General features: G+C 40.8%; 3 protein-coding genes and 1 long non-coding RNA gene across 15 annotated transcripts in view; 3 read left to right on the top strand and 1 right to left on the bottom strand.

Moving 5' to 3' along the window:
• Positions 1–660: 660 nt before the first annotated feature.
• LOC139613008 (antizyme inhibitor 1-like) lies at positions 661–9468 on the top strand. Of its 2 annotated transcripts, none has more exons than XM_071469251.1 (12): positions 661–891; positions 2498–2619; positions 3830–4040; positions 4172–4345; positions 4725–4897; positions 5217–5351; positions 6073–6154; positions 6305–6379; positions 6774–6939; positions 7564–7679; positions 7856–8073; positions 8179–9468. In XM_071469251.1, exons 3-12 carry the CDS (start codon positions 3939–3941, stop codon positions 8291–8293), a joined length of 1356 nt encoding a protein of 451 aa, XP_071325352.1. In that variant the 5' UTR covers positions 661–891; positions 2498–2619; positions 3830–3938; the 3' UTR covers positions 8294–9468. The 2 variants fall into 2 exon arrangements, with proteins under 2 accessions (XP_071325352.1, XP_071325351.1); XM_071469250.1 differs by lacking the exon at positions 661–891 and adding an exon at positions 1533–1774.
• Positions 9469–10236: 768 nt separating this feature from the next.
• LOC139613006 (Krueppel-like factor 10) lies at positions 10237–14098 on the bottom strand. Of its 4 annotated transcripts, none has more exons than XM_071469247.1 (5): positions 13942–14093; positions 12615–12726; positions 11895–12109; positions 10703–11684; positions 10237–10604 (listed from the first exon to the last, which is right to left on the bottom strand). In XM_071469247.1, exons 3-5 carry the CDS (start codon positions 12099–12101, stop codon positions 10351–10353), a joined length of 1443 nt encoding a protein of 480 aa, XP_071325348.1. In that variant the 5' UTR covers positions 12102–12109; positions 12615–12726; positions 13942–14093; the 3' UTR covers positions 10237–10350. The 4 variants fall into 4 exon arrangements, with proteins under 4 accessions (XP_071325348.1, XP_071325350.1, XP_071325347.1 ...); XM_071469249.1 differs by having other exon boundaries at positions 11895–12066; positions 13942–14092; XM_071469246.1 differs by lacking the exon at positions 12615–12726 and having other exon boundaries at positions 13942–14098.
• On the top strand, positions 13599–17911 carry LOC139613010 (uncharacterized). Its single transcript, XR_011686671.1, has 3 exons — positions 13599–13791; positions 15011–15107; positions 17057–17911. It is a non-coding gene; the product is annotated as an uncharacterized lncRNA (long non-coding RNA).
• A 1885-nt stretch (positions 17912–19796) lies between these two features.
• ubr5 (ubiquitin protein ligase E3 component n-recognin 5) overlaps positions 19797–25898 on the top strand; it is a 33031-nt gene continuing 26929 nt past the window's right edge. For all 8 annotated transcript variants that reach the window (XM_071469230.1, XM_071469231.1, XM_071469233.1 and 5 more), the window contains exons 1-4: positions 19797–20041; positions 23543–23587; positions 23722–23803; positions 24558–24634. In XM_071469230.1, coding sequence (XP_071325331.1) covers positions 19980–20041; positions 23543–23587; positions 23722–23803; positions 24558–24634 — 266 coding nt within the window. In that variant the 5' untranslated portion in view covers positions 19797–19979. The remainder of the gene's footprint in view (positions 20042–23542; positions 23588–23721; positions 23804–24557; positions 24635–25898) is intronic.

The following is a 25898-nucleotide window of genomic DNA, read 5'->3' on the forward strand; positions in this document are numbered from 1 at the left end:
GGATCTGTATGTACTGGGTGATTAAAAAAAAAGTTTCTTTAATCCTAGAAAATCTCAAACTGCACAAAATTTAGAAGTGAGAAAAGAATTGGTCTTATGTGTGTTCCAAATTGATGGTGCATTTTTAGTTAATAACAACTGTCTGTGTGTGTCCCTGTCAATCTGTAACAATTCCTGGAAAAAAGGGAACTAAGGACACATTGAGAAGACAAAGACGCTACTGAAAATGAACTTTGACTCCAGGATTCAGATGTAAGTGGATTGTTAGACCAAACACAAATCCCAAAGGCAAACTTAATAATACTAATAATGGTTTCATAAATATATTTTCCAATAATTCGAAAAATCCACAAAAAAAATGATATTGTTACCTGTGGCAATGTGCCATAGAAGCTTTAGAAACCTAAAATGTACAATTAGAAACATGGATATTTTCATGATATCTGATATTTTTTACACAGGTATGTTGATCTCTTAATACCAGGGTGATGTCAGTATTGATTTGGAGTCAAAAATAACCCCAGGGAAAACATTCTCCTTCTGTTTATCTGACAGTAGCTGAGCTCTCCTCAGCACCCTCCTCCTCCACTGTTGAGGAGGGAGACATGCAAATGTATCTCCTTGAAAAAAACATTGCCCCAGACCCTGCATTTTCAGAGGCAGGCACAACTCCTCAAAGTCACAACAACAAAGGCAAAGGGACGGGAAAATCCACTTCAAGCTTGAACTTGAAGACAAATACATGCATCCATCTGCTCATTACTCATGGAAGTTATGTTTTGCAACTGTTGATTGTGGCAACAGATAGTAAGGAAAATTCAGCAAACTTTACTGGACAGCATTTTGTCCTTTTTACTGAACCATGGGAAACACAATGAAGACATAACACAGGTAATGTTGAGAAATTTGACACTGTCTTATTGAATGTTCATAAAGGTTATTATAGTTATATCATTTAGCAAATCAGTGTGCGATTTTGATGGTGAAGATGCAGTTAAATTTTTCTGGAAAATAGTGATGTAAAAAAATACATAGAATATGGAATATATAACGGTGAAACTATAATACAAAAGAAGAAGAATAAAACCGCATACTCATGCTACATACATTACACAAAATCATGTGATTAAACTAGACTATTGTTATTTTTACTATTATTATTGCGATTTCGACTTGGGGATAATTACAGTCTATGGGTCATTTATGGCTTTGTTAATAACTGCTCCACATGTCATCTGTTATCGCAACTGTGGTCATTGTATTTGGATTTGACAGCTCTAAACTCCGCCCATTTGAGAGGTGTCAAGTTCTCCACATTTGAGTACAATCAGACCGGGAAATTGTTCACATAATTTATAATTCTTTAGTCATATTAACTGTGAAAAATAATCCTGTAAAAACATTAATGAACTCGATATTTCGCAGAAATCTTTCAACATCGAAGTGTTTCATTACTTAAAAAAATGGTTGTAATTTGTTCGTTCATATGGATTTTATTTTGATACTTAACCGGATGTGTTACTGTTGATTTCGGTGTACTTGACGCTTCTGTTTGTCTGTCGGTCCGTCCGGTCCAGCCGCTTACTCGACCTCTACTTTCGCCGTCCGCTCCGTCGTTGTAAATGATCTATAGTAGCTCGCACCCAAACTAAAAGTCGACCTAACCACCGTCCATGGCAGTTATCCTTTTCTCTTTTTGTAACCCCATCACTGTTTAAAAATTCCGCCGAAAAAGAAAAAGCGTTCTGTCCCCTCTTTTGGGTTTTCAGCAGACGTAAGTAACGTTAGCTAACCGCGTTGTTAGCTTGCTAATTAGCATGTTGTCAATTAGCCGGGTAACGTAGTGGAAGCCTTAAATGCTGGTTATAATAAATTCAAGACAGTGTAATAATCAGTAGTGTTGTTATTGGAATATGAGAAACAGATTCCTGCACAACAGTATTTACATTGTATGTTGCTAGGCAGCCAGCTAACGCTAATCTTACTGTTACCAATGAATGTAAATTACCTGTTACAGTTGTGAGCAAGGTAACTTACGTCAGACTTGTTTAATATGATTTGAGATTGTAACAGTGGGGGGTTTGGTGGAGTTTTTACTGTCATTTAACGACAATGTAAATCAGTTTATTAGAAACTGCTGGTCATGATTGCATCAGTTCAATTTACGTTACTATGAAACATGATCAGAGTATAAAATAATAAAGTTTTAAAATTTTTAAAAAACAGCGATTGCAGAAAAAATCTACCACAAACAAACTAAACTATAAAAAATATTTTGTCTAAACCAATGTGCCACTCCCATGCTAACACTAATTTTGCCTGCTCAACTTCCTACCAGTGTATCCCCTACCACTTAAAACATTTGATTGTACACTGCATAAATGTTAAGTTAGATTGGAGCATGTGTCAGTGGGGAAACAGTTGCTCTCCTCATCAGAGTTGCTTCTCTGTCAGTGACTGATTCCTGTGTGCCCTGTCCTCATGTGTCCCTTTGCAGGTGTATAACAACTATCCAGAGGACTTAGGGGCAGCTCTATACCGAGAGTCATTTGACTTCAACGCCGAGCCACCTTGGGATCCTAGCTGATAGTGGACGAGTTCATCCCAGGACTTATCCATGTGAGTAAATTAGGTGTGAACTGAAGAATTAATGTATCGTCTTGATTGCATTGTGAGTGTTCTCATAGCAGAAACATATGCAAAGAAAACCTTTTTTTTTTTGCATCTGTCCATGTCTTTTTGCAGAGAATAATGTCATTAACACATTGTAACAAATGGCTTCACTGAAACTCCTGACAGAAGTAATAAATAGGTGTATTAATAAATAGCATGTCCCAGATAAATCACAAACAGACTATAGTTATTTTAGATCTAACGTTTCAGATCTATTTCCAGTACTTCTATAAAAATAACTCCACACTGTGTTCTGGACTGACTTTTATCTGCAGTCGTTTTTCTCTTGCTGTGATTTAGCTGCAGTAAAGAAAAATTAACTCTGCTGTTATGTGAAATGTACACTTATGTACCCATTAACGTCATCACTTCTTTCAGGTGGGGAGGTTGGTGTGAGTGAGTTAAGCATTTTCCAAGTTACATAAAGTCATGGTTGATTTTTAAAGAGATGCCAGGGTTGAGCCATCTCCCAACATTTTTTAACTCATGTCTCAGCAGCGAACTTAGTAATTAAAGCCCTCACATTTCTTCTGTAATTGGAATAATTTAATTGTCTTTCACAGTGAAATCTGAAATTCACTCTTGTCCTTCTGTCTGTGTGTTTCTTTGTATCAGCCTTGTCATAGTAGTCTACCACAGAGCAGTCTTTCTAGGCACATTGTTCAGTCTCCCCATTTAACCTCCCAAACCCACAGCCGTTTCAGATCTGGTCCAGTCACTGTGCATCTCTGACGTATGTGCAACATTATTGAAAGTAAAGTTGTGACACGGACACAGACAGTATTGTACCTTGCTTAATGCCATCAAAAAGAACCTTTACGGGTCACCAGCTCAGGGATTAATGGTGTTTGTTGGGAGTAATTGATGGTAAAGTAAATGAACTCTGTGACCCAGACTCTGTGTTTTCACAGTGGCTTTTCAGAAGAATAGGCCTCTTCCACAAAGCTGTCCCATTACATGAAACCTGTTCTGTGCTGTGATTGGATGCTCACTGAAAATGACTTGTTTGATTGGGGAGGTTTCGCTTCCATCTGATGAATAAGCAAGAGTTGGATAACATAAATAAATATGTGCTGTCTTTGTCCAAATATGTCTAAATTGTTTTGCTTATTGAACTTCATGTCTCATGTTGACATGTTCTCTTTTTCTTTTAAAGTTTGTTGCAAAAGTCTAGGACCCCAGGGGCTCGAGAGTGAGTGAGCAAGACCACTTCAGATTAGCCACATTCTTTATGCATGTCGGATTAGACGAAAACGGTTGAGAGGATGAAAGGTATTGCTGATGAACCACAGTATTCTGTTGGCCTACTGGAGGGAGGCACGGTGCTCTGTGACGTGATTGACAACCACATTTATGAACAAACTCTGGTAAGGAGGCTCACTGTAGCAACATTTAACACATGCTTATTAACCTGGATTTCATACTGTCTTATAGTTTTGCAAAAGCTTGCAGTGTGTATGTTTTCTGACTCATACATGTATGTTTCCTTCCTCCTCAGTCTGAGAAGAATGCATTCTTTGTAGCAGACCTGGGAGTCATAATGAGGCAACATGTTCGCTGGCGAACGCACATGGCCCAAATTCGACCCTACTACACTGTCAGATGCAACAGCAGTCCAGCTGTTATTGAAGTTCTTGCTGCTCTTGGCACTGGATTCATATGCACAAACAAGGTACTGTCTCAGAAACATGCACAGTCTTGCACTCTATGCAGATATTTGCTCAGTTGACAAGTGTTTTAAAGGACTTTACTACCCTCATTTCACAGGGTCCTAAACTGGGACCATTATATACCACCCCTCTTAACAAGTGCTAGTACATTTATGTAGAATAATATGGCACAACCCTTGGTCCACAAGCTGTATAATAGTTATAAAGGCACCACCAAGTGGTCAGTGTACCTCAGTGCTCACCTTTTAAATACTGTTTATCAGCTACTTTGTTTATTGTAAACCATGCAGTGTGGACATGATATGTTGAAATATCTGTCCACTGACTCACATACTCTATATTAATGGAATACTGTTATGTCTTTGTCTCTGTGTATGTCAGTCTGAACTTGAGCTGGTGCAGAGCCATGGTATTCCTTCTGAAGATATCATCTACAGTGGCATTTGCAAACAGGTCTCCCAGATTAAATATGCTGCTAAGAATGGCATTGACCTCCTGGTGTGTGATAATGAAGCGGAGCTGCGCAAGATTTCTCGCTGCCACCCCAATGCCAAGTAAGCACTCAATGGTTTTATTCTTAGTGCCAGTGATCATGTGATTAGAAAATTGCCATTTCTTAATCTTTAATAATTGGCTATTAAAGAATGTAGCAATCAATTATCATTTATTACTCACTATTTGTTTGTTACACCACCTCACTTGTTTCATATTAGCAACGAAAAGGCCTACTTGTAAAAATATTCAGTCTTGGCAGCAGAAATTTTATGAGTCATTGCTCGTCCCTTCATATAACTTATTTGGATTATTTTCTCTCTCAACAAAACAGTTACCAGGGTTCTTTGTGTTTGTTCTTTGTTTTCTGTGTTAATTCAGGCTGCTGCTGCAGGTATCAACTGAAGCATCTAGCCCAGACGATGAGATCAGCATGGCGTTTGGCTGTTCCCTGAAGGACTGCAGGCATCTGCTGGAGAGAGCGAAGGAACTGGGTGTGCAGGTTGTGGGGGTCAGGTGAGGCCTGCAGAAATGCACTGCGACTAGTTCAGGGTTCCCACTGGTCCTTGATATCCTTGATATGAAAGCTTAGGAACTTGAGGGAAAAGAATCAAGCCTTCAATCAAGGCTTTGAGGTTTTTGAAAATAGACAGAATTGCTTGAACTTATATATTCTGTGCAAAATATATTACTTTTTTTGAAAATATTTTTGGGCATTTAATTCCTTTACTTGATAGTGAGAGTGACAGGAAGGGGGCAGGGAGAGGGGGAATGACATGCAGGAAAGAGTCAGGCCGGTCCGGAGTCAAGCAAGTGACACGTCTGCTAAGAACATTTGTGCTCGTGGTATGCACCCTAACCACTCAGCTAGCGGGTCCCCCCCAGAATACATTACATTATACTTAATGTTAATAAATAAGCTGTCTGCCTGTGTGCAAGAGACAGTCTGTCATCACGGTATCACAACACAATTTAGACGTTTTCACACATTCAAGCCCCCCTCTCTTTTTCATTGTTGTCTGTGAGCTTCTGTATAGTCTACTGGTTCTCACTATAAAAATTCTTAGTGTTGTAACAATAATTAACCTTGATCTGTGTCTCAAACAATACCATTGAATTTGAGGGAACTGGGCTTGGAAAGCCCTTGAAGCAAGTAACCAGTCGACCTACTACAGGATAAAATGTAGCTTCTTGTTAAGGTATCAAACTATTAAACCCTCACCCCACTACCCCATAGGTCTCACATCTCTGGCTCCTGTGAAGGTGACCAGGTGTATGTTCATGCCATCTCTGACGCCCGCTGTGTCTTTAATATGGGAGTAAGTAATCTTAAATATTGTTATATAACTTGTTGCACTGTTTAGTTCAGTGACTGCCGTTTCTGTTACCTTATATCACACACTGTTGACTTGTAGACCCTTGTCATTGCTCCAGAAACACTCACATTTACAAACCACTTTCTGCCTCAGGAGGAAATTGGCTTCAACATGAAAATCTTGGACATTGGAAGTGGCTTCAGTGGCTCTGAGACCCAGCTGGAACTGGTCAGTGTATTTCTATCTGCTCTTCACATTGCATTGATTAAGGACACATTAGCAGTGTGTGGATATTCTTTATAAACAACACACTAGTCGAGAAATGTGCTGTGATGTGGATTTTTTGATTAAAGTGGATTTTAACTGCATCACCACAGTTCAGCATTTGAATTAGATTCCTTTGAAATTATGAGAAATAAATCATCTTATGAAATACAATGTCTCATTATTGTCCAATTTTCAAAATGTTATATATTTTACATTGTGCTGCCCAGCTATAGGATGCAGTGTAGTCAGTGTGACTTGTACTAGTGAGGGGTCTGATTAAGCCACTCTTCACTCATTCACGCTGCTCATATTCATGCTGGTTCCTGTTATTTTACCACTGTAATATTTTTTGCAGATCAACAGTGCAGTCATGTCTATGGTGGATCTATACTTCCCTCCTTCTACTGGGGTTTCCATCATTGCTGAGCCTGGCAGCTTCTTTGTGTCGCCTGCCTTCACCCTGGCTGTTAACGTCATCTCCAAGGAGGTGGTGGCACGAGATCGCCAGGACCAGGCACATGGTCAGTGGCCTGACATTCACTTTCAAAAGCTCATTTACCGAAAAAAAAAATGAGGAATAAGTCTGTAATAATGAAACATGCATTGTGTAAGGTCAACCCAGCTGCTGTGCCAGTATATTAAAGTTTGTGATTCACACATTTGTGCACTTCTCTTTGGCACAGCAGTGCCAAACAAACTTGTGATGGGATCACAGCAGCTGTGATCCCCATCATTATGTTGATGTTCTTGACCTCACCAGACTTCAGACTCAGTCTTCATTCTGATCTCAGCTACACACCTGTACAGTTTTGTGACTGTATCTTGCACAGTTGTGAAGTAGTGACAAAAATCTCTCCACAGACAGACATATAAACACCTGCCACAGTAAAACTGCCTCTGTGGTAGATCCTCCAGGACCACATTTTGTCATGACACACACACACACACACACACACACACACACACACACACACACACACACACACACACACACACACACACACACACACACACACACACACACACACACACACAGACTCACAAGGTGAAAATAATACCGGCTACCCTGGTGCAACTGGTATATATAAACAAGTTTAAAAATAAATCTCTTACACGCTAATAGATGTTGTGCACTATCTGAACAGATGATCCATCTCCCAATGACGAGCCAGAGTTCCAGTACTACATGAGCGAGGGAGTGTATGGATCATTCGCCAGTAAACTCTCTGAAACACTGATTGCTGCTCCATCTGTTCACAAGGTCAGTTTAAAACATTGTCTAGGTAAAGACGTAACAATAGTTCATCCTTTTGTTCAACCTTTATTTATACAGGCTGGTCCAATGAGAGTTTCCCTGTCTACACAAGACAATGAAGACATTGTCTATTCATGGACCAAACCTTAAATCAAGATAATCTTGTCTTTGTGTGTTACCAGAACACAGGCCTGGATGCTCCAGTGTACAGCAGCAGCCTGTGGGGTCCCTCTGGGGATGACCTGGACCAGGTGGTGGAGCACTGTTTGTTACCTGAGCTCAACATTGGAGACTGGCTCATGTTCAGCCATGCTGGGGCCTACAGTCTGGGTCAGCCACTCTGCACTGCCACCGACTCTCCCCCACCCCCTGTATACTATGTCATATCCTCCAGAGACTGGTAAGGACAGGTGACATATTTGTGCATTGCAAAGTTCACAGTTTGAAAGAAGTCATGTTTCCTGTGCTTAAGTACAGTTGACTCAGGTTTATTTTCCTCCACCAGGTTTGAGATGCAGGACACTGGTGTCACCCATGAGGCTACACTGAAGAACTTCTCATTGGTCCCTTATTTCCTCAATTCCTGCCAAACAGAGGCTGCGCTCTCTGTCCCAGCTTAGCAATCATCAGACCAGGAAAGGCTTTCACTTCCCTTACTGGTTTCTGCTGCTAGCTTCCCCTGGTCTACATTCCACTGGGATGAACTGAACTAACAGTGCAGATAGAGCTTGAAATTGCTGGGACCAGATTGAATTCATCTCAGAAACCCCAGTGTACAGTATATTTTGTGATTAGACCTGTAAAACCCAAGTAGCTGTTAGTTAATATGCAACAAAATGGATGACTCCACAAAGACAGATGCATTCTTCCCTTTGCTTTGGGCAGCCCATGGCACTACAGTTTACACTCGTACAATAGACATATAATGACTTTTAATAATTATATTTGACAGATGTATTATCTATATCTCCATTGCTGCTGCCAGTCTTGTAAAGTAAGATATGTATCCCAGAGTGAAGCAGTGTATTTAAACAGAAATACAGATCTGAGACCTGGTGGCGTGTTTTGCCTCAAAGATGTGTTTTTATGAATTTAATTGGTTGTATAGTTTATTTTATGTGATAAAAGCTTGATTCCATTATTACATTTAAACTATGTTGTCTTTCTCAGTGTTGTAAACTGGAGGCTGGCAGCACTACGTTGCTGCACACACGTACGTGCAATTACTCATCTGTTTGGTGCAGTGAATGAAGCCAGTGTGGTCAGTGTGCAGTGTCGCCATGAAACCCACTCCTGGAAAATGTTAAGTGCCGTCTGATCTGGTGTGGTTGGAAATTTAATGGCTCAGTGTTCACCAGTCAACTGGTGTTTGAGTGTTTTTCTAAGATGCTGAGTAGCTTGCCCCCAGACTGGTGAAGGACCGGCAGGCAACTGCTATGACACATAGTGAAGCAGGTTTATTAGACAGCATGTGCTGCAGATGGAACAAGGAAAGTGTTGATGGATAACGAATCAGCTGACATGGATTTTTGTTTTTTAGAAAGCAAAATTTTAAATGCTAGAACCCTTTTCTACTTTCTGTCGTATTTAATAATATTTTTCCAACATTTATGACTATGTTGAAAGAATATTACATTTTCTGACTCTGCAAGCATTCTTGCAAAGTGTGTATCATATCTGTGAAGTTGTCTTCCAATCTGTGTGTAAGGCATGATGAATTATCAGGCATTTGCCTTTTATTTACTTGTAGCTGTGCTTGTCAACATGAACAGTAATAAACACCTCATTGACTGGACTGTGAATCGCTGGGTGTGTGTTTTATTATCATAAACACACCTTGAATGAAGTGCATAGGGAAACCCTGTTGTTGTTGTACAGACGTAGCTTAATATTTGATCCCCTTCTGTCAAATTGTTTACTAATGCAATTCTTATCCTGGATTATGTGACCACAGGCTGGAGGGGATTTGGTTTGAGGAGCCAAATCTACAAGGGTCAAAACTAATTAGGAACTACTCAACAACATGAGTTACTCTTTATACAGTGTCTGTGTGTGAAATATGTCATCTTTATGGAAGTGTTACCAGACTAATGCCATCCAATCCAAGGATTTGTGCATTTACACACGGCATTAACAGAAATCTTTCCAGACACAGATCACACTTTACTGCCAGGTGTAACTGGGGAATAAAGAAATCTGGACACCTCTGAAAATATGTGCTCAAGTTTAATAAAGGATTCTACTTTCCATCCAAGGAAACAACTTTGTGCAATTTTTTTCTGTATAACAAATAGATTTTCATATGGCACAGGAAATATAGGCAACATTCTTTGGTCAAATATCACTGAAAGATAAATGTACATTTAGCATGATTCGTTAAAGTTATGAAAATTACAGAATATTGTCTGTATTTGATACTTTCAGTGTAATTGCTCAGTTTAAGGTAACACAGTGGTTGCACGTCAAGTCAAAGTCTCTTACACTGTCATTATATTATTTTTGTTCAACTAAAATTATTAAACAACAGCAAAGCAGCAAAGACTTTACATGCAATTTTATTTACAGTTAGTTTGACAGTGTTGTGCAAATGTTGAGCTGACTCCTCCGAGCAGTGAGACGCAGCCACATTCAGTTTTAGAGTTTCACAGTTTTTACTTTGGTGTCTCGCTCGGATCCATCAGAGGGAGTTTGATGAAGACAGACTGAGGTTGACGGCCTGGGAGACCCCTAACGTCCAGCAGGGCATCCTCCTCGCTGCCAGGTGTCGCCGGGCGTGCTTGGCCAGGTGGTCGCTACGCATGAAGCGGCTGTGGCACATGGGGCAGACGAACTTTTTCTCTCCTGTGTGTGTTCGGCGGTGGCGGGACAGCTCGTCAGAGCGAGCGAATCGCCTCTCGCAGCCCTCCCACTTGCATTTGAAGGGCCTCTCACCTGATGCAAGGGGAAATTGAGGATTTGGAGTTACATATTTATTATTTCTTGACACTACAAGTACAGTACAATTTGTCTTCTTATCATCCATCTCTTACCTGTGTGCGTCCTCATGTGGGCCTTGAGGTGGGAGCTCTTGAAGTAGGTCTTGCTGCAGTCCTCACGGGGACAAACGTGGCTGCGTACACGGGACACCTCTGGCTGCAGTACGCTCCGTCTTTGCTCTGTCGAGATGTGACCAGGTGCGGGGGCGATGGCTGGTAACTTGGTGCCACCAGGTGTCACCAGCGCTGGCTGAACGTACAGAGTCGGAACAGCCGGCTGAGAGACAAGGAGCATTAGGGGGCCTTTTGCAACCTGACCCCCAAGGAGGAAGACCTGGGCAGAAGAAGCTGCTTGGGTTTGTGGTTGCAATAGTGCATGTTGTTGATTGTGCTGTTGTTGTTGTTGTTGTTGTTGTTGTGCATGCACAGCTGTAACCGCTGATGTGGAAGGTAGTGGTTGTTGCCTTTGACTCTCAGAGACTGTGACAGGCTTTTGCACAACAGTGGTGGAAGGAGAGGCGACAGGAAGAATCTGGCAGTAGACAGGCACAGGAGAGACTCCATTAACACCAGCTGGGACAGAGGAGACAGCCTGAGGTGTGTTTGATTTATCATCTGGGGATGAAAGTGTCATCTGGGTCTGACTGTCCTTCGCCACATTTGGCAAAGTAGCAGTTAAAGTTTGTGGCGTGGCAGCTGCAGAGTCAGACTGCATTATAACAATCTTCTCAGAGTCTCTGGTGTTCAGCCCATCTTCAAAGTTCAAATCTCTTTCAGAGTCTTTTGTATGAACTTGAGTGAGTCTGTCTTCCTTCGAGACAGGGTGGACGTTACAGCAGCAGTGCTGGCCGTCCGCAGTGTGGCGGATCACGCTGGTGCACTGGAACGTCTGCTGAGAAGCAGCGGTGCGTGTGTGCAGAGTCTCTTCTGTTGGCTGCCAGGCTGGACGTCCAGCTTCTGCAAGTTGATGCAGTGTTCCTGTCGAGGGCGGATGGGAGGCCTCACAGTGGGGTGGGCTGTATGGTGGTGTCATACACTGAGAGGAAAGGAAGGTTATTAATTTTTTTGAATAAACTCAAGCTTGCAAAATACATATCATCTTTTAAATCACTGCTAAAAACACTCTTATCATGTAGCCTTTGTGGCTATAACATTGCATAGACAACACTAGAAAATAATGTTGCTTTAAAGGCCATTTTCTAGACCAGGTTTGCACAACCTATCTTAGCTCATGTGGGTCACTTACCAAAGGAGAATCCTGCAGCACAGCAGATGCAGGGGGGGCAGAGTCGTACTCTGAGCAGTCTGAGGACGGAGTCAGGGGTCTGAAGCTCCTGGTTTTCCAGTGCTTGGTCATGGACATCAGAGCCTCCACAGCCTCCATGTCACCTGCACCCATAGGAGCAGGCTGGAATTCACTGTGGATGTCAGAGTGGAGCTCCTCAATATCCATGTTATAATCTGGCACAAGGGCAAACATGAGCACAAGTCAAGACTGTGGAGTGTTCTTTCATTAGATTTAGATAATACATTCTCAATACATCCCACAATATAGTCTTGTAATATATATATATATATAATATATATGTGTGTGTGGTGTGTGTGTGTGTGTGTGTGTGTGTGTAGTCTTTTCTTAAATAGACCTGTTGTGCAGACGTTAAGTAGTCAGACATTTTGTTATGTTACAGCATCATGCTATAAATTGAAAAATAATATTTTTTTCCCCTCATCAAGCAACAGTCAGTACATCCTAATGACAAAGCAAAATCCGAATTTTAGAAATTTGTGCAAATTTATTAAAATGGAAAAAGTGAAATATCTCATAAACAGTAGTATTCAGCCCCTTTGCTATGACACAGGTTTAGCTCAGGTGCCTCCCATTTCTCTCCATCATCTTTGAGATGTTCTACACTTTGATTGGAGTCCACCTGTGGTAAATTCATTGGTGATTTAGAGACATACGCACCTGTCTATATAAGGTCCCACAGCTGACAATGCACATCAGAGCAAAAACCAAGCCATGAGGTGGGAGGAACTGGCTGCAGAGCGAAGAGAGAGGACTGGGTCGCGGCGCAGATCTGGGGAAGGCCATAAAAAAAAAAGGTTCTGCTGCAGTGAAGGTTCCTCGGAGTACAGTGGCCTCCATGATTCTTACATGGAAGAAGTTTAGAACAACCAGGACTCTTCTTAGAGCTGGCTGCCCGGCCACACTGACCAATCAGGGGAGGAAGGGCCTTGATACAGGAGATGACCAAGAACCCAATGATCGCTCTGGCTGAGTCTCAGACATTGTGTGTGTGGAGATGGGAGAAACTTTTAGATGGACAACCTGTTCTAAGCATCGTGTCTGGTCTCTCTAGACCTGATTACAATCTAGGCCAAACAGTTCAATCTGGGTTTCATCAGACAAGGGAATCTTGTTTCTCTCAGTCTGAGAGACTGAGGTGATTCTGGTACTTCTATGCAAACTAGAGAACTTCAGTCTGGCCACTCTGCCATAAAGCCCAAATCAGTGGCGTGCTGCAGTGATGACTGGATTTCTGGAAGCGTCTCCCATCCCCACACCAGCTCTCTGGAGCTCAGCGGGTAAGAGGTCTATCCTGTCTCTGAGCTCTGCAGCCAGTTCCTTCCACCTCATGGCTTGGTTTTTGCTCTGACCTGCATTGTCAGCAGTGAGACAGGTGGGTGTCTTTCCAAATCATGTCCAATCAATCAATTTCACCAGAGGGGTGAAGGGTTTAAACACTCACTGAATGCACTGTAATTACAATTAACAGACATAATGTAAGCAGACATGCATGTCCCAGCATCTCTGCAACACTCGGTGTTTTGCAGCATATCGATTATTGCCACTGATCAATAGAGAGAGTATGTAAAGGAGCATGTGAGGCGAGCATGATCAGCTGCTGCTCTTCAGCACCGGGGCCCTTTCACCTACTTCCACAGGGGACAAAAGCGCCAACAGCGCCGCTTACACAAACAGCCGCACAGCACCCAGCTCCACAGCCCCTCCCTGACCTGCCCAGCACCGCTATCATCACCGTCCTCCGCAACCATCACTGGCGAGGCTGGAGGGACAGTAATGACAGAGCACCTCCCTAAACTCGGTCATAGCTTGACAACCATCGTTATATACATCTAAAGTAAGTGCACTGTTAGGGTGTTATTGTTGTTTTTCATAATTATGTTCTCATATGACTAATAGAAAGCACTTGAAGAAAGAAAATCAGAGTAAAGTGATGTCCTATAAGATGAAATATATGACGCAGAAGAATTTGAACTGATCTACTTACAGCTTCCGTCAGCCTGTGTGGCTGTGCAGGGCCGGCTTTCACCGCTGGCCGCTCGTCCTTACGTCTTGTGTGAACACTTGAAACCACAAATTCTGCGTTTCCCCACTTTTCTCCTCAGCCAGGTCCCATTCATCGTTTCAAACGCGGTGGGGAAACGAGGGGCGTGGCTTAACGTGCCGACCAATACCGCGCAAAGGTGTGTTAGACACCGACCAATGGGAGAGGGCCTCGGTGCGTGATCGGTGGCTGACGGCACCGTGGAGGCAGCGTGGTACACAACAGCATGGGGGTGTGAAAAACATTCTTGTCTACTCACCCCCCCCCCCACACACACACAGACACTCCACCGTCTTGGATGAGACACATCACCCCCCCCCCCCCCATCAGCCAGGGCTGACACACACCCTCTGTTGTGACTAATCATAATTTGGAGAGATGAAATTTAAAAAGCAGATGCTCTGTGATCGTCTCTCAGCAAGGTGTAGGTTCTTCACAGGAGTTACTCCAAACTGAGCATCATAGTTTGTAGCTATGGAGAAGAGTTTTTATGAAAAACCCATCTTTTACAAATGGCTCTGTTTGGAGAGCTGGCTTAAAAAAAAAAAAAAAATCAAATTAAGTTTGTTGTGTAACTAACTGGTTTTGCAGATTTCGGTTGATACAATACAAGTATGTGTCTGCAGGTGATGCTGCCAGACATTTTGGATGCCTTTATATCAGGTGGTGAACTTATTCCCTCATAGAGATGAAACTGCTCTGACAAAAAACAATAGCTTAAAATTACACAAAGGCATTAACACAAGTTAGAACATTATTGAAAAATAGAGAAGATGTGTCAAAACTTTTAAGAGATATAAAACAACAGATTCTTCAGAATAAAATGGCATGAGGGTGGTTTACGACTTCAGTATATGAATCACTGAGAGGGATTTATTTATTTTTTATTTTAGAATTTCTTCTGAACATCAATTTCTCATCTGATAAACTGGAAGATGCATCAACAAGTGGCAAAACTGTCGCAGTTGCAGCTGAATAGACTTCACTTTCTTGCCTATGCTTTTTTTTTCAGTTTAATGTGAATGCTACTCAATAAGCAGCCCCCTTGTCCCTTGTGGGAGAAAGAGGTCAGCCAACAGGAGATGGCCTCAGGCAGCCCTGTGGATTAGGTAAGTGTCAGCTGTCTAGACCTTCCCGCACAGCACAGAGAGCCAGAACAAAAGGCCGGCTGTAGACACACAAAGGAGAGATACACACACACACACACACAGACACCCAACACTTTGACTCTGTCTGGCATTGTGGGATGTTCCTCAAAAGCATACCCAGGAACAAGGTGGTGAAAAAAAAAAGTCTGGGTGCAAGTGACATAAAGAAATAATTCTATCTATCCGTGAATGTTTAACATCATTGCATCTTGATTCCAGCTTGAAGTTTAAACTGAACCCACTGTCTGAGCCCCCTGCATATATTCAATATGTACCTAATGAATATCTATATTATGTAGTGCAGTACATTGTGAAGACATACCAGGCCTGTCTCTTTAGCTGGAACAATTTTACCATCTGCACATTAACTCCACCGATATGGTAACTACTCTTTTACATTGTGATTCTTTATTTTAAGACACTTTTCACTACTTCCTCTATTCTAGTTTTCTAAAATGTGAATTGTAAAACCAAAGTTTGAATCATGTCACATTTCTATATACACTGTAAACCCACATTTCCATATTCCATTGTTCATTTATTTCACAGAATATTCATTAACTCTGCCCCTTACTCTCTCTATTATTACTAATGAACCAAATATATTAAATATTTTATTTTTTCTGTTTACTTAAATTCTGCTGTTTTTGCCTGTCATTAAGTAACATGTGAGTGCTGAATTGATGTATACATCACATTCCTTGTTCCTTATCATGTTAGAGCAGCAGTTAAGGAGGCTGCCGCTGTAACACCAATTTTACACATAAAGGTCAGTTGACTCACCCTGGAGAAAGAGCTGTAGAGTGTCCTCAGTGACTCTGGTGGAAGATTTATAAAATCAGACAAAAAGTAATTGGGGTTATCTTGAATTGCTGGAGCGCTCCTTTAACTGATGTGCCTTAATAATGGAAATCGTTAAAATGTCAAATTAGTTTATTCTTTTCCTGAAGGCACATTTAAAGCCACCATGTGCCACATGGATTCGAACACGTCTTACGTTGATGCCATCTGGTGTTTAATATCAAGAATGCCGTTGGCCCTACTACTCACCAAACTTCAGCAAAAAGTCAGACTTAAAGCAGCATGTATAAACATTCGATCACCCTTTGCAGGTGTGGAAAATGCATTTGCAAACACTTCTGGTACATCGTGAGCAACACTAGCATTTGCTCAGTCATGTTTCTGGTGACAAGCTAAATGTAAACCAAAACATCAATGCAGAATAGACTGAAAGGCTCTGAAAGGTTCTGCTTATTTTGTGTAAGTTTTTTCACTCTGAAGATTGTCTTTCACATCACACAAATGTATTGAATCTATTTTCATTATGAAAATATTGACTTGTGCTGCTTTAAACCTAAACATATAATACTTCATAATGCAGAACTTTTATAACATGTTATGAAAATCATGAAATGACCTTTGCAGTAATGGTTGTGGTCCAGCATGGTTCAGTCTCTTTATCTGTTTCAACTGGATTATAAAGCTAATAACATTGCAAAGTGAGTGAAAGAACTTATCTTATATTTTACATGTCACTGGTCCCTGGGCAATCAAGTTGCCCTACTTTTATAAGAATGATGCAATGGAGACTCCGTTTCTTGGTCAGTGTTAGCTAGTTACGATAGCCATGCCCTTTTGAGCAGAACTTTACAACATCCTCATGGTGTTGTGCAATGGACATAAAGATTTTTTTAAATTTAGTATCAGCATTGCCCCAGAAGTTACAGCTTCCTACACGTCAGCTAGTTTTGTTGTTGAATGGTAAGTGAGACTGAGCCAACACAGGCTCACTCTTCACCTTCTTGCCATTACAGAAATGGAAGTTGTCTCTTTCCAAAAAGTCAAAGCCTCTTAAAAGACAACAGTCAGGAGCAGCTCATTACTTCTCTTTATTCCTCATGTGCTTGCAGGCCAAAATAATGCCCTTTAAGCTGTGCAGCATCTGTGACTGGGTGTTTGGAGCAGAGGGTTTGTGCCCAGGGCCTGGACTGACCTGTGTTGACAGGCCTGGAGAATTACCCCTTCATGGTTAGTGGTGCCCTGGATGTGTACAGATATGTTACAGCCAGCGTTAACAGGAGTTATTTTAAAGTCTTGCTCTCCAGCTAGTGATCGTGTTACCTCACTGGGAATAACTTATACTTCTAGTTGGGACCTGACTGACAAGAACTGGTGCTGGTCCACTGATCTTTGAATGAATGTTGAAGCTTGTTCAATAACTAATCAGTGGAGATGGTTTACCTTTGGGTCTGTTTGGTCTCTTATGGTGGAATGTAACACACTGAATCAATCTGAAGTAAAACGGCTCAAACACTTTATCTTTTTTAAACAGAATCATCTCCTATTGTGTGTTTTGAAGTTGTTCTACAAATTTCAGCCTGAAATGTGCTCATTTCCTCAAGCTCCAAACCCAGTAACCTCACTCCGATGATAGTGCAGTGTCCTGGCCCTGAATCTTTGTACCCATATTTAACAACACCAGAGGTTATTTGATAACCCAGTACCCAGCTTCCTAAAAATAGCTCTGGAGATTTCTGGGGTTTTGTTTGACTTCAGGTTTTTTGCAGGGCAGTGGAAGTGGTTTCATTAACCTCTGTGTTAAACTCAGTAAACAGAGGAATAATCCTAAACTTTTGTCACTGCTGCTTACGTGACATGTAGCTTTTGCAGCAGAACATAAGACCAGTAGATCTAATGAAAATATACACTTTAATTCTAAATAATCATATCTGTAGTGCTGCCTATTATTTTAACTTGTTACTAACAACATTAAAATCACCAAATACTCACAAGATTGACAATGCCTAAAATGCTGTCTTGTGTAAGTAAATACTTAAATAAATACAATTTGACTGACTATGACTATGTGAGCTGCAGGTCAGACTAGATAAAGCAATAGAGTAACAACAGGATCAGTCATTTGGCTCAAATTCTCTCCGCTTTGTGGGAATTTGTGCAGCAGTTGACAGATAAATGAGGAACCTGACCCAGTTGGATCAGTGAAAAAGATTTTTTCTGTGTTATTTTTCATTTCAGATTGTCCTGACGTGTCATTCGACAGGAAACCTTCCAGTTTCAGTTCCAGTTGTTAAGGATATTTTTTATCATCTTCTCTCAATTCAAAGATGTTCTACAATAGATTTTCCCGGCTCCTGTCTCTGGAGCTATCGACCAACAGTGCTCCTCTGTCTGTGTGTATGTGTCCATATACAGGCATCAGTTTTGCCTCATAGCAGTGCAGAAAGCAGCAAATACTTTGTGGTTGTGTATGGCTTTCTGGGGCTAATTCTGATCTCATTATGAAAGGTAAACCCTGCCATCTGCTGGTGTGAAATGACAAAGGCTTTTATCGGATTAGTCTGTAGATTAGAAAGATAACCAAAAGATTAGCTCCATATCCATTTGATTTTGATTCACATTGACAATTTAAATTTACATTCAGATTTCATCCTCTAATCCATGATGTGTGGTGCACCCTCCTCTCCCTAATGGCTGCCGTATCTAGGCCAGCTCCCTCCCGCTCACATCCAGCAGGCCAAAGAATCCAGCACTGCTCTAAGGCTTTTCTTTCAACAATTTTACACAAGTTTGACCTTGAGCCCACATTACTGTGTCTCCTGCCTCTCTCCTATTTCTGCATCATTGGAGCATGCTTGCACCACTGTTGTTTAAATAATTTCCTGAGCTTCAGAGGGTGTAGACATTGTGGGCATATTACACGTTGACAGGGTTATTCATGGTAGGGAGCCCAACACGAACAGACTCCCAGTTCCCTTCCATTCGTAGAGCTCAGATTTAAGTTGGTTCAGTTTTAAATATAATCCTGGTGTAAGAATAGCAGCATCATCTGGGCGTCTCACGTGAATTTTGCCATTTCCTGAGTGGTGCTGATAATATGCCAAGTATAACCATATTGTTCCCCCAAGATTTGCTGACGTAATATTAAATCTTGATTGGTCACAGAATAGTGGACATCTCATTTTTGTCTACAAATTGATAATCTAATTGTTTATCCTATATCTAAATGAATTATGGATGTCACAATAGTATTATTTATCCATTTATATATGAAATATATATAATGCAAGATTACTTCTTTTAGAAAAATGTATCAGACAGAATAAAATTAACCTCCTTGGTGATTTAACAAAGAATAAATTCCCTGAAGAGGAAGCACAGAATAAACAAGAATAATGCCTAAATTGGTGCATTATTTCAAGTTTTGGCTGGTAAAATGGCAGATGGAATTATTCACTGCACTGGTTTGTAACTGCACAGGCAGCACACTTTTCTTTCGAGATTTTAATTAATCTTGAGACCCCTGAATAATGAATTAAGCATGCATTTTCATATCCCATTGTCTCAGCTTTTTGCAGTCTTTTGTCTTAGCTTGTAAACCTAGCAGTGTTTAACCCTTTCTCTGGTCTTTGTAGCGCAGGAGTTGACCTGCAAATTACTGCAGGTGATTGAACATGCAAATAAACAAAGATGCATCGGCTGAACCAGGTGAAAACAAAGGCTCTGGAGTGTCACAGTGTAGTATATTTGATTACACTAGTCTTGCCTTTCTTCTTGAGGCCAATCCCGTCCAATTTAACACATTTCCTGTTTGTGCTCAAGGTCCAACCAGCGGAGCGGTTGCATGTGTACTAATCAACACAGAGAAGAAGCTTGGTAGAGTTAAGATGGCGGCATGTGGGTGAGGAGGCTGGGATCTGAACTCGAGGTTTTTCGCCATTAAACGATTCCTATGAATCCGCATATATACAGTAATCGAAAGAATAACAATTTCCACATCTTCCACACGTTTGTGTGCGATTTTGGATTGACCCCATGACATCTATACACTTCGTGGTTCACCCGTTGCCCGGGACCGAGGATCAGCTCAATGACAGGTATTTTGTTGCGGCCCGTGGAAAAGAAGAATTTAAATCAGTATTTATATGCGACTTGGGTATTTAGGGGTGAGGCTGTATTTATGGACGATGTTGACATTGTCATGCGTGTGGATTCGGGATTTAATTATTTAAATGACCCCCCCAGGGTTGAAACAAGGCCCGGCATCTTGAACAATCCTCGTTAGCTTGCTGCTACCTAAACAGTCGCTCCAGTGCTAGTTGCTAGCCCGTTAACTGGCTATCGTACGAATAGCTAACATTAGCAGGCTGTTTCCTTGGTTCTCTAGAAGGATTGGCTCCCAGTCAAAGTTGAGATAGACAATGCGGGTTGGGGGATGGGGAAAAGAGAGGGAAATAAAGGTCGTAAAACACAACGTTCTTACAAAAAATTACGAGTTTTCGTGTATAAATTGCATATGCAGTCTTTTGACATGTGTCAGTGTTTGTTTTGTGGACGTCTCGTTGATTATCGTGATCAATGAAGTAGCTAACGTCAGCTAACTGATAGCTAGCTGCTAATGCTAGCAAGCTAATTCGCTACCACGCTCTTGACAAAGCCAAATATTTGTATTCTGGGGTCTTTTGTGACAGGGTATTTCTGAAAGTTTAATGGTGCGATTTGCTAGCTAGCATCATCGAAACTTATTATCTTATTTGTCTATTTTAAACATGCACACGGACATAAATATCTAAAATATTAAGTGAAGTACAGTTAGCAACATTGCATTCCCATTAATCCTGCTACCGACTTTAATAAGGAGACAAGTAAGGCGTTATAAAGTGTGTAAGATGGATGCTGGATTCGTGATCACACATTTTAATGTATTTCATTGCTACCCAGACACCGAGTGGCTACATATACACACAGTACATTTGATAACACATAATATTGTTATTAGTGACATGCCTCTGGCTTCTGGCATGCATCGCGCAGCGTTTCATGGGGGTTCTGTCGGTAAATGTCCACACTGGAGACATCTTTAGTCAGTAGTTGGAAGAAAACTCTAGGAAATCGTGTGCGACCTGTATTTTGGCAGAACATGTGATTTATGATAAACCTATTTATATCATCCATTGAGATTGAACTGATTAATGAGTTGTTCTACTTAAAGACAAAGGGGTTGAGAAGTCAGAGTGTTTTTAGAATGACCTTGAGATCAAAAACTAGATATGGACTGAGAATATTTGAACTCCTTTTGCAGGTTGGTGTGCTACCTAACTCTAGAGGACCAGCCTTGGTCTAAATGTGAGGAAAACTCAGTTTGGTTCACTGGTTGCAAATCTTATTGAAAATGCCACTCAGACATCTTGGTGGTATGGACCATTGGTTCCTTGAAGAGGTCATGGCTGTTTCATCCCCAGGCATGCATGCCATTGCATACTGTAGTCACCATGTGCTGCTGGGAGGCCCCCTCCTCTCTCTTCCCCATGAAAGAACTTGCAGTTGTCAGAGCAGATAAGTGCTTCTATCTGAAATAAAGAGGGTTGGTCCAGCTCGGCTCATTAGAAGCCCTTCATGAACATCCTATCAGATTACCTCAACCAAATGCCAGTGGTTTGTTCAACCTAACTAAGGTCTGTGTAGACACATTAGTTTAGCACAGTGGAATGGCAAATGCCATTACCTTGTATTATTTGTGTCTCACCCGCAGTGATCCGGAGGAAAGTAACGGGATGTTCTTACTTATAATTTAACTTGTCCCAAGTTTTTGTGCATTCATGGGCAAGATTTGTAACAGTTTTTGTCTCATTAGACCTGGCATTGACATGTAAATTGCATTTAAATAGTTATTACCTATTCTGTAACTGTGCTGCATCTACACTTAGTACTGAAGATGAGTTTTCTACAGTCAGATAAGAATGTGATTGCTTTCAATCCCAACATGCCAGTTGGCATTTGATGATGTCCTTTTAATTTGAGTTTGAATCAGGGCATTAATCAGAGCAGGTGCCTCAGTACTGCTGTATCTGTTAGTAATGACCACGCATGGAAGAAACTTATTGCAGAACTGTATATTTAAGATGACAGCATAGGCCGATAAGGTGTACCTGTGAGGACTTGAGAGATGATGTATGTTTTCTTCACAAGACAAAAGTCAGGATATGATGTATCTTCGACAGCATACATGGTTAAGCATGATTGGATAACTGCAATCCCTCAAGACTGTTAAGTGTAAATGGGTTACATGAAATGGTAAACAAACAATTTGTCAGAAAGGAGAGTGTCAGTTTGTATTGGATGTGAGTGTGGAAAGTTATTCTTCAAGAAGGAAATGTCTAATTACCTTCTTCATTGTTTGTGCTGCAGATTTCTACTGAACTGCAACAGCCAAGCAATTAAATTAGGCTGGCAGCTTTGAAAAACGATAGAACAGTCTATGTTTAAAGTTCACAGCAATCCTTGAATGTATACTTCTCGGGGGGGGGGGGCTCCAAATGTGAAAGTCCTATTCATTTTCTGCATGGACAGTGTTAGGTTTCTGGTAGATGGAGTACTGGGATAGATGGGCATGAAAAACTCCTGATTGAATCATCTGAAAAAAGGTTAATTGTTGATAAGGAGTGGAGCATTGCAGTGAGAAACATTCAGTGACTGAGCATTAAATTAGGTTATTCTGAAGATCTTTTTAGTCCTTTGGAAATCCAGTATTTATTATTGTGTTTTGAATTCTGGATTATTTGTGGATCACTGCAGCAACTTGTGCCAAAGTTGGCATTTTTTAAAATATTCTATAACTCTTACTTGTGCCTCTGGCTGGCATCTTGAGGCACTGATGCTCAGGGGTACTGTAATTTGTTGCTGACATAACAAACACACAGGAAAAAACATTGCTTAGAAAGCTGAAATTGATTTCAAATAACTGATGGGAGTAACACAATACTTCTGTACAGTTTGTTACTCTATTATACTACTATTGAGTTGCTCAGAAGTTTCTTAGTTGTCATTATCAGATCAGAGTCTGAATTCTCACTTAGGAGACTTGTGCTCTCTGATCCTGTGTGTAGTCAACATTGGTTGACATCTCATGACACAGATGTTTACATATTTGGCATCAGCAGCAAGCACACAGTCATATGTCACTAGTGATGTTGCAAACAAAACATTACTCAGATTTTTTTAACCATCACCAATAGCATCGTTACTGCTTAGTGTAGTCATGTTAATTATATCATGTAGGGCAGATGCTATGCTCCTAATTTGCCTTGTTTGTTTGACATTGGTCATAAGTGATATGTACTAAATACCCTGGGATTTTTATGCTTTTTAAATTATTATTATTATTATTATGCTATTGAACTGAAAAGGTGCACACAATTTGAAACCATTGAAATCTAAAATGTCTCTTTTAGGGTAATATGTTGACAGTGATTGATGTGTAATTGATTGTATGATATGTGGTTTATGTATGTTTATGTAGCACTGTGTTTTAATATTTTATATTAACCTACAATAATTAAGTCTTACATGCATTAATGTGGTCTTCATCTTCTTGACAGGCTCCGTGAAGTCTCAGAGAAACTCAACAAATACAGCTATAATAGGTGAGTCTGTGTCCACGTTGTAATTGTAGGCTGCCTTGCACAATGTGATGAACTTTTGTAGACAGGATCTTGTTAATTATCCTTTATATTATCTCAGTTGTCTTTTTGCTTGTTTTTTTCCTTTTCCAATACAGTCATCCGCACCTTAGTTTGCTGGAGCAGGCCACCCTGAAACAGTGTGTCGTCGGTCCAAACCATGCCGGATTTCTCCTTGAGGTAATGCTATAAGACATGACATCACTAACATTAATCAGACACCTAGGGACCTGAAGTAAATGTTTATAATCTGCTGCGAACCAAAAAGAGTAATTGGAAGATTTCCATTCTGTCTGGGTCACTATTATCAGAGGACCTCTGGCTTTCCAATAAAACACTAGTTAATTTGCTACTGTTTACCTTGTAGTTGTGTAAATTGTGGACATATGCTAGGTCTAATAGATAGAATATGTTGTTTATACACAGGACACCACCCCAATTAGGCTAATCCAGTTTGAACAGGGCTGTAGACACACTGAGGAGGCATGTGTTAATTGACCTCAGTTTGCTTATTTGGGCTTGGATAGAAACATCAGCAAACTGGTGCATGTAGGTGTCAGCGTGTCCACAAAGAGTGTTGAATGAAATATTGTGGCTTCATTCTTTGCACTGAAATTGTGCTTTAATAAACATCACACACGGTGATGTGTTACTGTCTAATGTAACACCAAATGATGTGGTTATAACTTCCATTGTTACAGCACCTCTTTGATAAACGAATTGGTGTGCAAATCACTGATTTGCATATAGACCCACACTATGTGTTTGGCTCTATGGTTAATGTAAGAAACTATTTTATGTTTGTCTTGATGGAGGCCTCAGTCCTCAATCTGATACATTGGACTCAGCATGACAATATGATTTTTTTTTCCTTTCTTTAGGAGTCATTTGTCAATTTTTTTTCAACTAAGAATCATGAATTCTTCTCTTTTAGGATGGACGTGTGTGTAGAATCAGCTTTGCTGTCCAGCCTGATCGCCTGGAGCTCAGCAAACCGGATGGCAGCGATGGGTGAGAGACTTCTCTATGATGGGATCTGTCCTGGAAACTGTTTTAGCTTTGGCATTGAGTTGGAAAACAGATGGCTTGTGGAGATGTCTAGTTCAAGATGCACTGAAGATACTCAGGCTTACTGATGGTGGTTTTTGTGATTTGAATTCCATTTGGCCCATGTGCCCTTTTTTTGGCAGAGTATGAAGCGTTTGGACATGGTTTCTCTTCTAGAAAAACGCTCTGACTCTTTGCTTCAAAGAGTTCCATCTATCAGGAGTGAAACAGATATCTGAATTCATCATAGGTCTGTTCCTAAAATGTCCTCTGTTAGGCTGCAACTGGACTGATGGATGCTTTTGTGTTGTGCTTGAAGAGACGTTCTCACGAGATAGCCGTTTTTTAGTTACATTGCACTGTAGGGACATATTTGTTTTTCTGATACAAAAATATTTTATTCTAATTTTGACACCAAACAGCCAGCGGCAGGACAGACCCAAAATTGTTTGTGTACCTTTTTGAAATCCAGGTGCTTTATGACTGAGCAAGTGTGTGCTTCTTGCTGTATTTGTCTCTCTAAAAGACTTTTTTACCAGCTGCTTTGTTTTCTGTTGCCTATGAGCGTGTATTTTTGGTGAATGGCTCATTGATAGTTGTCGATATCCTGCCAGCAGAACAACATCCAAGATTTCAGAGTTTTCAAGGCCCCTTTAGCTGCTAAATATGCATGTGAATCAGGCTGTAAAAGGCTGAGGAGCTCCCTGCTCCAAACCTTTCCTCAGAGCACACGTTTTGTTCCCTGCTGTAACAGAAGATGAAAAGTTAAAAACTGCAATAGCCTTTCAGTCCATACCATTGTGAGTTGCAGGGGAGCTTATGGAAAAGAGTATGACAGGTTGTCTTTGGCAAGTTTGTCAGCTTACTTATCAAGGCCTGTATCCTGACTTTGAGTTACATGGATTGTGAATTTGTCTTTTCTGTTTTGCAGTAGTAAAAATTTGAATGCTTGTGTCTGTATTAAATGTCATGTTATAGTACGGTACTAAATGTGATTGTATTATTTTGTTGGATAGTATTTCAATTTGGTGTCATTTTGGTCTCTGTTACACGAGAAGCTTAAAAAACTGTCATAATTTAGTTCCTTTGTCACAGACAAACACCATTTATACCAAGTGCGTGTTTAGAACACATCGGTAACGTATATTGTCGTAAATAACCTTTTGGTTAAACTCAGAATGCATCCTATTATAAGATATCTTGAAATAGGAGCAAGCAGTTGCAGCCC

This window comes from Trachinotus anak, unplaced genomic scaffold (assembly GCF_046630095.1).
Source record: "Trachinotus anak isolate AG129_WGS33_773 ecotype Australia unplaced genomic scaffold, CSIRO_AGI_Tana_v1 ptg000032l, whole genome shotgun sequence".
NCBI classification, from domain to species: Eukaryota; Metazoa; Chordata; class Actinopteri; order Carangiformes; family Carangidae; genus Trachinotus; species Trachinotus anak.

Excerpts from the sequence above, each read along its gene's own strand:
- LOC139613008 (XM_071469251.1), top strand. The coding sequence starts at position 3,939 with ATGAAAGGTATTGCTGATGAACCACAGTATTCTGTTGGCCTACTGGAG. Across the intron at positions 4,898-5,216 it reads CGCTGCCACCCCAATGCCAA|GCTGCTGCTGCAGGTATCAA; the intron begins GTAAGCACTCAA and ends GTGTTAATTCAG. Across the intron at positions 6,155-6,304 it reads GCTGTGTCTTTAATATGGGA|GAGGAAATTGGCTTCAACAT; the intron begins GTAAGTAATCTT and ends TTTCTGCCTCAG.
- LOC139613006 (XM_071469246.1), bottom strand. The coding sequence starts at position 12,101 with ATGGATATTGAGGAGCTCCACTCTGACATCCACAGTGAATTCCAGCCT. Across the intron at positions 11,685-11,894 it reads TGCTGCAGGATTCTCCTTTG|TGTATGACACCACCATACAG; the intron begins GTAAGTGACCCA and ends CTTTCCTCTCAG. Across the intron at positions 10,605-10,702 it reads CCACATGAGGACGCACACAG|GTGAGAGGCCCTTCAAATGC; the intron begins GTAAGAGATGGA and ends CCCTTGCATCAG.